The sequence below is a fragment of the Scyliorhinus torazame genome, chromosome 9 (assembly GCF_047496885.1).
Source record: "Scyliorhinus torazame isolate Kashiwa2021f chromosome 9, sScyTor2.1, whole genome shotgun sequence".
NCBI lineage: Eukaryota > Metazoa > Chordata > Chondrichthyes > Carcharhiniformes > Scyliorhinidae > Scyliorhinus > Scyliorhinus torazame.
The window spans coordinates 167,822,457-167,834,627 of record NC_092715.1 but is presented as its reverse complement, the minus strand read 5'-3'; the positions used below and the strand labels follow the sequence as shown (position 1 = coordinate 167,834,627).

At 45.8% G+C, this 12,171-nt stretch overlaps 1 protein-coding gene and 2 pseudogenes across 3 annotated transcripts in view; 2 read left to right on the top strand and 1 right to left on the bottom strand.

Moving 5' to 3' along the window:
- Positions 1–7,421: 7,421 nt before the first annotated feature.
- lrrc2 (leucine rich repeat containing 2) overlaps positions 7,422–12,171 on the bottom strand; it is a 188,793-nt gene continuing 184,043 nt past the window's right edge. For all 3 annotated transcript variants that reach the window (XM_072517592.1, XM_072517590.1, XM_072517591.1), the window contains one exon: positions 7,422–8,432. In XM_072517592.1, coding sequence (XP_072373693.1) covers positions 8,383–8,432 — 50 coding nt within the window. In that variant the 3' untranslated portion in view covers positions 7,422–8,382. The remainder of the gene's footprint in view (positions 8,433–12,171) is intronic.
- LOC140429935 (serine/threonine-protein kinase PLK1 pseudogene) lies at positions 9,308–10,486 on the top strand (annotated as a pseudogene).
- LOC140429934 (serine/threonine-protein kinase PLK1 pseudogene) lies at positions 10,395–11,093 on the top strand (annotated as a pseudogene).

Sequence of the window (12,171 nt, the reverse complement as noted above, 5' to 3'; positions counted from 1 at the left end):
CTTCTCCTGCCAGTCCACTCTCGTTCATGAACATAGAACATAGAACATTACAGCGCAGTACAGGCCCTTCGGCCCTCGATGTTGCGCCGACCTGTAAAACCACTCTAAAGCCCATCTACACTATTCCCTTATTGTCCATATGTCTATCCAATGACCATTTGAATGTCCTTAGTGTTGGCGAGTCCACTACTGTTGCAGGCAGGGCATTCCACGCCCTTACTACTCTCTGAGTAAAGAACCTACCTCTGACATCTGTCTTATATCGATCTCCCCTCAATTTAAAGCTATGTCCCCTCGTGCTAGACATCACCATCCGAGGAAAAAGGCTCTCACTGTCCACCCTATCCAATCCTCTGATCATCTTGTATGCCTCAATTAAGTCACCTCTTAACCTTCTTCTCTCTAACGAAAACAGCCTCAAGTCTCTCAGCCTTTCCTCATAAGATCTTCCCTCCATACCAGGCAACATTCTGGTAAATCTCCTCTGCACCCTTTCCAATGCTTCCACATCCTTTCTATAATGCGGCGACCAGAATTGCACGCAATACCCCAAATGCGGCCGCACCAGAGTGTTGTATAGCTGCAACATGACCTCATGGCTCCAAAACTCAATCCCTCTACCAATAAAAGCTAACACACCGTACGCCTTCTTAACAACCCTCTCAACCTGGGTGGCAACTTTCAGGGATCTATGTACATGGACACCAAGATCTCTCTGCTCATCCACACTGCCAAGAATCTTACCATTAGCCCAGTACTCAGTCTTCCTGTTATTCCTTCCAAAATGAATCACCTCGCACTTTTCTGCATTAAACTCCATTTGCCACCTCTCAGCCCAGCACTGCAGCTTATCTATGTCCCTCTGTAACTTGTAACATCCTTCCGCACTGTCCACAACTCCACCGACTTTAGAGTCATCTGCAAATTTACTCACCCATCCTTCTACGCCCTCCTCCAGGTCATTTATAAAAATGACAAACAGCAGTGGCCCCAAAACAGATCCTTGTGGTACACCACTAGTAACTGGACTCCAGTCTGAATATTTCCCATCAACCACCACCCTTTGTCTTCTTCCAGCTAGCCAATTTCTGATCCAAACTGCTAAATCACCCTGAATCCCATGCCTCCGTATTTTCTGCAGTAGCCTACCATGGGGAACCTTATCAAATGCTTTACTGAAATCCATATACACCACATCAACTGCTTTACCCTCATCCACCTGTTTGGTCACCTTTTCAAAGAACTCTTCTAAGGTTTGTGAGGCACGACCTACCCTTCACAAAACCGTGTTGACTATCTCTAATCAAATTATTCCTTTCCAGATGATTATACATCCTATCTCTTATAAACCTTTCCAAGATTTTTCCCACAACAGAAGTAAGGCTCACTGGTCTATAGTTACTGGGGTTATCTCTACTCCCCTTCTTGAACAAGGGGACAACATTTGCTATCCTCCAGTCTTCTGGCACTATTCCTGTAGACAAAGATGACTTAAAGATCAAGGCCAAAGGCTCAGCAATCTCCTCCCTAGCTTCCCAGAGAATCCTGGGATAAATCCCATCCGGCCCAGGTGACTTATCTATTTTCACACTTTCCAGAATTGCTAACACCTCCTCCTTATGAACCTCAAGCCCTTCTAGTCTAGTAGCCTGAATCTCAGTATTCTCCTCAACAACATTGTCTTTTTCCTGTGTGAATACTGATGAAAAATATTCATTTAGCACCTCTCCTATCTCCTCGGACTCCAAGCACAACTTCCCACTACTGTCCTTGACTGGCCCTACTCTTACCCTAGTCATTCTTTTATTCCTGACATATCTATAGAAAGCTTTAGGGTTATCCTTGATCCTACCTGCCAAAGACTTCTCATGTCCCCTCCTGCTCTTCTTAGCTCTCTCTTTAGGTCCTTCCTAGCTAACCTGTAACTCTCGAGTGCCCTAACTGAACCTTCATTTCTCATCTTTACATAAGTCTCCTTCTTCCTCATGACAAGTGTTTTGACTGCTTTAGTAAACCACGGTTCCCTCACTCGACCACTTCCTCCCTGCCTGACAGGTACATACTTATCAAGGACACGCAGTAGCTGTTCCTTGAACAAGCTCCACATTTCCATTGTGTCCAACCCCTGCAGTTTTCCTCTCCATCCGATGTATCCTAAGTCTTGCCTCATCGCATCATAATTGCCTTTCCCCCAGATATAACTCTTGCCCTGCGGTATATACCTATCCCTTTCCATCACTAAAGTAAACATAATCGAATTGTGGTCACTATCACCAAAGTGCTCACGTACCTCCAAATCTAACACCTGTCCTGGTTCATTACCCAGTACCAAATCCAATATGGCCTCGCCTCTCGTTGGCCTATCTACATACTGTGTCAGGAAACCCTCCTGCACACATTGGACAAAAACGGACCCATCTAATGTACTCGAACTATAGCGTTTCCAGTCAATATTTGGAAAGTTAAAGTCCCCCATAACAACTACCCTGTTGCTTTTGCTCCAGAATCATCTTTGCAATCCTCTCCTCTACATCTCTGGAACTTTTCGGAGGCCTATAGAAAACCCCTAACAGGGTGACCTCTCCTTTCCTGTTTCTAACCTCAGCCCATACTACCTCAGTAGACGAGTCCTCATCAAACGTCCTTTCTGCCACCGAAATACTGTCCTTGACCAACAATGCCACCCCTCCCCCTCTTTTACCACCTTCCCTGAGCTTACTGAAATATCTAAATCCCGGCACCTGCAACAACCATTCCTGCCCCTGCTCTATCCGTGTCTCCGAAATGGCCATAACACCGAAGTACCAGGTACCAACCCATGCCGCAAGTTCACCCACCTTATTTCGGATGCTCCTTGCATTGAAGAAGACACACTTTAAACCACCTTCCTGCTTGCCGGTACACTCCTGCAACTTTGAAACCCTACTCATGACCTCACTACTCTCAACCTCCTGTATACTGGAGCTACAATTCAGGTTCCGAAGCCCCTGCTGAACTAGTTTAAACCCTCCTGAAGAGCATTAGCAAATTTCCCCCCCAGAATATTGGTATCCCACTGAAGTCCGCTTCCCCCTCCGCCGAACCGAAGTACAGCTCCCGGCCCCCATTGGTCACTCATAGGTGAGCCGGGTACAGTAGACCAAACTTTACACCCTTCTTTTACAGGGCCGACTTGACCTTATTAAAGCTCGCACTCCTCTTCGCGAGCTCTGACCCCAGGTCCTGGTACACCCGAATCTCGACGCCTTTCCAGATGCATTGCCTCGTGTGCCGGCCCACCTCATGATACGTTTCTTATCCAGGAACCGGTGCAATCGTACCATCATTGCCCTCGGCGGCTCACCCCTCTGGGGCCTGCACATCAGTGCCCTATGGGCCCGATCCACCTCCAACGGCTGATCAAATGCACCTTCCCCAAGAAGCTTCTCCAGCATCTTCCCAACATACGCACTGTAGCCATCTCGGATGGCAACTTCCCGATTACAAAATGGACACTTTGCAAAGATTGCAGGGAAAATGGACAAACTGAGAAAACAAGCAGGTTCAGGGTTTGTCTGTTGATTGGAGCCGCAGCTCCCAGACAAGACCAAAACTGCAAATCTATTAGCATACTAATGGGCCATCTCCGGGGACAAAAGCGCAACATTTAAGTAAACGATACTAAGGCAGACACCCCGGTGCCAGAGGAGACCAGAACAAAGCAGGCCAACGGCCACCTAGGACATGCCCAGCCATCAGGGCACCAACCCCTTTATTGGAGGAAATTGATAGGAACGATTAAGAAATGACCCAATTAATTGGGGCCAAGTTCAAGGCCCGCCCAAAAGCGCGCGAAGCCCCATTGGGTATAAGAAGGATCCCCCAAGAGAGAATCGCTCTCTTGGCTCCGGCTCTCACCGAGGAGAGACCTGCCTAACAGCTGCACCAGAACAAGTAAGTCCAAGGTCAACGCACGCTACCAGACAGACGACCTTAGTTGTTATCTCGTACCAGTTCCACCCCAGCAGCCTCAGAACTGAACAACGGCCATTGTTCCTCTGACTGAGTGGGCACCCGAAGCTAAGTAAAGGCTTTAGCAGTAGTGATAGTTTAGTCTGTAGTATTTGTGCATGATTATATTTAACTGTGTGTGTAAATAAATAAGCATTTGACTTTGAACTAACTAACTGGTGTATCGAGTCTTTGATCAGTATTCGGTTTGAACTTTGTGGCGGTATCTAGAGTTACCTGGCGACTCTAGAGCAAAACGTAATTAGAATTAAGAAAGGCAACCATTTTGGCCACCATATTCAGAGCCAAATAAAGAGAAACACAATTAGCAACATTTACTGGCGACCTCTGACGGGACTCGACTTAGAAGTAGCCTAATCACTCCGAGAGAACCCACATTTGAATTGGAATCCCATTGGAAACAGAAAAACGACAAGTGTGAGAACAATACTGATCAAACCTCCGAGATTCGGAAGTGTGTTAATGCATGCGTACTAACAGGGATATAAGGTAAACCTGAGAAATTTTGTTGCGTAAAACTGTCGGGAGTTTTGTCGGCCGGAAAATAGCATAAGCCGTACCTGTGTTTACATCACCACTTTATCACCCCCTGGTCACCGTCCTACCCGGGGATTCCACCCATTTCTTACCGCCGCGGCCCATACGCACCCCATTTTGGCACTTTTAGTTCAAAATTCTTTTGTTTGTTTCTGGCGACCCTTAGGTTGCTTCCGTATGCTATTTACATCCTCAAACACTAGGGTGGTAGATCGCACAGGCTGCGAGACGGCTCGCACTGTGCCAGTATTTTTCTCGGATGTCTTGTCCAAATATTTGTTTTTTTTTAAATGAGGGAGTCACAGATGGCAACCAATTATAATGACAACAAAGGACAGACAGACATACGAGATCTTAAGCAAGATAATAGCAGATATTATGCTTGTGTCCACAGAACTCCGGAACCTCAGAAACCCCAGAGGAAGAAAAAGAAGAAGACCGACAAAAGGAAAAATGAAGACAACTTTCATGTTTTTCACCTGGATCTTAGCGGAATCCCTTCAGTTGCGCGCGGACGCTACTCCCCTGACCCCTACCACACAGGCCGTGAATGATTCCCACCCCTACCATACACTACACCCTGAGATAGTTAACCCCGAGACAGTTACTGACACCCTGACCTGGTGTGACAAGTTTATAACCTGGTATTCACTATCGTACATAGTAGAATCACTCTTAGTACTGGCGATACTCTGCAGTGTCGTGCAGACACTTAGACTCAGAAAATGGCAGAGGAGAGCCTACCTCTCCTGCACCCCGGTATACACGTTTAGGTCCCCTATTTTCGGTCTTCACCAAACCCCCCAACCCCTCGAGTGAATTAAAGTGCATCCGTTTTTCTATACGTGTGTTTTGTTCAATAAAGAAATGTAAACCTCTGTGCTTGACTGCCAAGCCAGAGAAACTTGTGTTGCTGCTATTTGTACATTTAAAGTGTTGTAGAATTATTGTTGATTGTTTGAGTGAGGATAGTTTATTGAGGATAGTTAGAGGTTCCGTTTTTTTAAATTTTGTAATGCATGCCTGAATGTCATAGCCCGTAGAGTTTTACAATGATGTATGTAAGTAAAATAATTTTAGGTAAAAATTGCGATTCATAGGATAGGGCAGTGTAGAGCCCGTGAAGTGCTTATGGGTGCCCCGCTTGGTCAGAGAACGAAGACGACGCGGTAATGTGATCCTTCACGCTTCGCGTTGAGGATCACAAGGAGGGGGTGTAGCCATTTGAGATGGCCACTTCCCGATTACGAAACGGACACTTTGCAAAGATTGCAGGGAAAATCGACAATATTGAGAAAACAAGCAGGTTCAGGGTTTGTCTGTTGATTGGAGCTGCAGCTCCCAGACAAGTCCATAACTGCAAAGCCATTAGCATACTAATGGGCCATCTCCGGGAACAAAAGAATAACATTTAAGTAAACGATACTAAGGCAGACACCCCGGCGCCAGAGGGGACCAGAACAAAGCAGGCCAACGGTCACCTAGGACACGCCCAGCCATCAGGGCACCCACCCCTTTATTGGAGGAAATCGATAGGAATGATTGAGAAACGGCCCAATTAATTGGGGCCAAGTTCAAGGCCCGCCCAAAAGCGCGCGAAGCCCCATTGGGTATAAGAAGGATCCCCCAAGAGAGAATCGCTCTCTTGGCTCTGGCTCTCACCGAGGAGAGACCTGCCTAACAGCTCACCAGAACAAGTGAGTCCAAGGTCAACGCACGCTACCAGACAGACGACCTTAGCTGTTATCCTGTACCAGTTCCACCCCAGCAGCCTCAGAACCGAACAACGGCCATTGTTTCTCTGACTGAGTGGGCGCCCAATGCTAAGTATAGGCTTTAGCAGTAGTGATAGTTTAGTCTGTAGTATTTGTGTATGATTATATTTAACTGTGTGTGTAAATAAATAAGCATTTGACTTTGAACTAACTAACTGTTGTATCGAGTCTTTGATCACTATTCGGTTTGAACCTTGTGGCGGTATCAAGAGATACCTGGCGACTCTAGAGCAAAACGTAATTAGAATTAAGGAAGGTGATCATATTGGTCGCCATATTCAGAGCCAAATAAAGAGAAACACAATTAGCAACAGCACCTGCATCCGTTCCTTCGATTCCCTCTGGCGAGCCCACAATCCGGATGTTCTGCCTCTGAGAATGCTGGTCTCGCATCAGTCCCATCTCTGCTGCATCGAGGTGGACTGTTCCTCCTGCTCCCTGCCAGCTCCTCCCACCTCTGGATCGCCTGTCCCTGGGCTGCCAGTCTCGTCTCCACGCGGTCAACCACCGCCTTGATCGAGTCCACCGCCTGGGCCAGATCCTCCAAACTTTCCTTCCGCTGTTGGGTGAACTTCTCATTCAGGAAGCTCACCAACTGGTCCATCGACCACTGAGCCGGCAGGGCCAGACCCTGCCCGTCTACCATCTCCACGTGCGATGTCCGCTCCTCACTCACCTCAACCAACTGGTTCGCTCTTTTCCAGGTATGTCTGGACTCCAGCTCCATAAACTAGGGGTCACTCTCCTCTGCTGTCACTTCTGCACCCTTTTCCTACAAAATTCCTGCGACAAACCGGCGTAAAGGCCACAAAAAGACTACCATGAGCGGACTACCATGCGACCACTCACTCCATGGCCGCCACCGGACGAGGAGTGCTGACTCATCAGCTGATGGTGGACAGTACGTGGTAATCAGCTGGAGGTCTCCGAGGTCTCCTTTCCCATGTTTGACCTGAACCCTGAACTAGCCATGCTCATAAATTTGCTACATATTAAATGTAACAATACGTTACAAGAAGTTAAAGGATAATAATAATCTTTTATTGTCACAAGTAGGCTTACATTAACACTGCAATGAAGTTACTGTGAAAAGCCCCTAGTCGCCACATTCCGGCACCTGTTCGGGTACACGGAGGGAGAATTCAGAATTCTCAGCTGGTACGGGAATTGAAAACTGCACTGCTGGCCTTGTTCTGCAATCACAAACCAGCTGTCTATCCCACTGAGCTAAACCAACCAGCATATCCAATATTTTTCTGCATTTGATATATTCAGTTCTTCCTTTTTCTATTTTCTTCTCTTCGGCTTCCTCCACTGAAGTGGGATACAATTTAATAGCTGGCAGCTGAATGAGTGTGCTAAAATAGCTTTCCAATTGAGACTAGATTGTGCAGCACTGTGAATTAAAAATCAGGCCAAGAGAGACACAGATTGATTATTTATTTTTTAACAATCTTTCTATTATGCCAAAAATAAGTATATTACATCCACGTTACAGACATCCAGATTATAACATTATTTTTGTTTTCCTTTTTTAAATAAATTTAGAGTACCCAATTCTTTTTTTCCAATGAAGGGGCAATTTAGTGTGGCCAATCCACCTACTCTGCACATCATTGGATTGTGGGGACGAAACCCACACAAACACGGGAGAAGGTGCAAACTCCATACGGACAGTGACCCAGAGCTGGGATCGAACCTGGGACCTCAGCGGCGTGAGGCAGCAATGCCAACGCTGCGCCACCGTGCTGCCCGCAGATTATAACATTATTGCTCACCTTTAACATTTGGTCATGTAACCCTCTGAATATGTTATTTCAATCAACAAACCACCTTCTGATCAGACACTGAACTGTGCCATAAATAAAGATAATAGCAGAATGATGCTCTAATTCTCCAGCATGTACCTAAATCTGATTCTAAGTGAGTTTGAGTATTCCATGGCTAGCTTGCTCTGTGGCATTTTCTGACTGGAGTGGATAGGTTCTTCACAAATCACACATCTTTTGTTCTCTTGAGATCCAGTTCACATTTTGATGAATTTTGGCAATGCATCTTGTCAGAGCTGTAGGCTCAGAGATACCCTTGTAGTGTAGGCAGGAGCCATTTCTGCAGCAAAGCAAAAGATAGATTGTTTTAGATTATCAAAAAATAATACGGATATAGACTGGCTGTGGCTAACATTTAACTATTGCACCCTGACCACTTTCCAGAGGGACATTTGATATTCACCAGCCAGAATCTAGTGAGTTGCCACTGGACAGTTATTTCAGGTAGTCAGATTGGCTGCTACATTACGTTGTGGATAGGAGGAAAGTATACGGGGGCCCTTTCTGAGGTCATTAATAGGATGATTGCTTTTCTTCATTTATATTAATGACCCAAACCTGTACCCAAACTAGAATACAATTTCAAAATTTGCAGATGACAGAAAAGTTGGAGTACTGTCTGTGGGGCAGGATTCTCTGGTCCGCCAGACATGTGTTTCTCAGTCGCATGCCGTTCGCTGGCGTCAGGAGTCTAGGGACAAGCTGGTGAAGTGGACGGACACTTGGCAGGTTGAATTTAAAAGCAAGAACTGTGAAGTGGTACATTATTGCAAGAAGAATGAGGAGAGGCGATGTAAACTAAAGGATACAATTTTAATGGGGTGCAGGAACAGAGACCGGCAAGGGGGCAGGACAGTTTGAGAAAATACCTAAAAAGGCAGTTTCATATATTCCTCTTCCCCCCGGCAACTCCTTAAATCTCCCTTTGGGCAGATAACACTCACATTCACCTTCATCTTATTCCCCTCTTGCACCCATCTCTCAAAGTCATCCTCTTCAAATTATCTCATCCTATTCTCGGTACCAATATTCTTCGCAAACTCATAACTCTTTGTCTTCTCTCATTGCAGAAGAGAGCGCACCACTCTAGGGAAAGGTAGATAACCGCAAGTGGACCTGCAGACATAGCCACCCTGATCGTAATGGAGGTCGGCAATGGTGACACATGCATTGGACATTGGAAATGGAGTAATGGAAGTGGGCAACATTCCTGGTGACAGCATTAACTGATACACCAACACTTGTCAGTTAACAGTCACTCAAACCGAATTAATGTCACCACTAACTGGTATGTCATGATCTGCATTATGTTGCATTTGTCCCATTTCCTCAGTGTAAGTCACAACTCATATCTGTAATCTCCCACAGGTCTTTCAAGGGTGACAGAGGAATTGCTGTAGGAGGAGACCAAGTCATCCTCAGAGGAAGATGAGCACTCTGAAGTTGCACTGTCATGTGAACCATGCGCATCCTTCACCAGTGCAGATAAACTAATCTTGGTGAATACTACAGTAAAGATATCTGTCATACTGTACACAGTACTCAGATGTGGTTTCACAATGCCCTAAATAACTGAAGCATAACCTCCCTACTTCTGTATTCAATTCCCATCACAATGAATGATAGCATTCTATTAGCTTTCCTAATGACTCACCACCACCCCCGCTCACTGAGCCAATCTGGTAGCTGAGCCCAGGGCTCTGCAGCAACCCGGGTATTCCAGGCCCGGTAAGGAGTCGCTTCGGCACTTTGTTTCTCCCCCCCCCCACTGCACTGAACTGGTTTAAAAATGACCACGACATCCGGTAAACCGTCAGCCAAGCTGGGAACAGTGGCCGCCCCGGTGGCCAAGGAGATCCCCGATATCCTGGTGAATCCCAGACCATGAAGAAGTATGTGAGGGGCTGCTTCCTGGGCAAAGGGGGCTACGAGATCTCTGACATAGACACCAAGGTGTTCGCTGGGAAGATCGTGCACAAGACTCTGCTGATGAGGGAGAAGATGTCCATTGAGATCTCCTTCCTCAATCACAGTAACGTAGTGGCGTTTCCACGGCTTCTTCGAGGACAATGCCTTTCTCTCCGTGGTGCTGGAGCTATGTAGGCGGAGGTCTTTGTTAGAATTGTACAAGAGGCGAAAGGCTGTCACGGAGCCGGAAGCCCGGTATTACCTGAAGCAAATCATCTCGGCCGGGCCAATATCTACATGACATGCAGAAGATGCGGACCGATTACTCAGTTAAAGCAGTGTAGTGGCAGCAAGGCCAGCTGACAAAGCAGTCATCAGACAAGGAGAGCTTGAAGACCAATGAAGACATCGGCATGTGTACCGATCTTCTGCGTCAGCAAGTGGGTTGATTATTCCGATAAATGTGGTTTGGGTTATCAGTTCTGCGACAGCAGCGTTGGTGTTCTCTGCAATGATTCCACTCGTTTAATCATGTACAATGATGGGGAGAGTCTTCAGTACATTACAAGTGACATGACTGAGACTTAGCTGAACGTTCGATTCCAGTCTCCCAGCCAAAGTAAAGTGGCTGTAAAAAAAAACTCTGCAACTACATGAGTGAGCACTTGTTGAAGGCAGGGACTAACATGACTCCCCGTGAAGGTGATGAGTTGGCAAGGCTCCTATTCTTGCGGATCTGCAATTGCCTAGCACCTCAGCAATGGGACTGTCCAAACCAACTTCTTCCAGAACCACAGTAAGATCATCCTGTGCCCACTGTTGAATGCAGTGACCTACATTGACGAGAAGTGGGAGTTCCACACATGCAAACTAAGCGTGATTGGGGAATATAGCTGCTGCAAGGAGCTGGTGATCCCCCTGTATTATGCATGTACCATAGTGGAGAAGCTGCTCACCACAAAAATCTGTGGCAACGCAGGTCAAACATACTGCACGAAGACTGGATTTTTGTATTAAAACACTTTTGAAATAAAAAACGCTTTCCTAATTACTTGCTGTACCTGCATACCAGTCTTTTGCCATTCATGCACTACAACACCTACGATCCCTTAGCATATCAGAGCTCTGCAGTCCCTCACCATTTAGATTATATGCTTTTTAAAACATTTCCTGCTAAGATGGGCAATTTTACACTTACCCACTTTTTACTCAATTTGCCAGGTTTCTGCCCATTCACTGAACCTATCAATATCCCTTTCTCGCCTCATTGTGCCATCTTACTATCCTATCCATTATTGCGTCATCAGCCAATTTAGCAACCATACCTTTAATCTATTCATCCAAGCCATTTATATAAATAGTGAAAAGGTGGGGCCCCAGCACTGATCCCTGTGCCACACCACTCGGTATATTTTGCCAACCAGAAAAAGGTTCTTTTATGCCTACCTGCTGTTTCCTGTAAGCTGGCCAATCTTCTGTCCATGTCATATATTATCCCCTACACCATGAGTTTTTACTTTTTGCAATAACTTTGATGTGGTACTTTATCAATGCCTTCTGGAAATCTAAATCCATTCATCCATTGGTTCCCCTAAATCCACAGCTCCAATAAATGGATTGAGCATGATTCCTATTTCACAAAACCACGTTGACCCTGCCTGATGACCCTGAATTTTTCTATGTCTCCTGCTACTACATATTTAATAATACCTTCTAACATTTTTCTTCTCACAAATGTTATGCTAACTGGCCTGTAGCTTACATATTTCTGTCTCCCTCCCCTTTTGAATAAAGGAGTTACATTTGCTATTTTTCATTCTAATGGAACCTTCCCTGAATCTAGGAAATTTCGGAACATCAAACCAATGCTTCAACTATCTCACTAGTCACTTCTTTTAAGACCTTAGGATGAAGTTCATCAGGACCCAGGATCTTGTCAGTCCACAGTTTCAACAATTTGCTCAGTACCACTTCCATGGAGATTGTAGTTCTTTTGAGTTCCTCCCTCCCTTCTAATTCCTGATTTACAGCTATTTCCGGGATGTTACTTATATCCTCTATAGTGAAGATTGATGCAAAATGCATATTCAATTCATTTGCCATATCCTTAT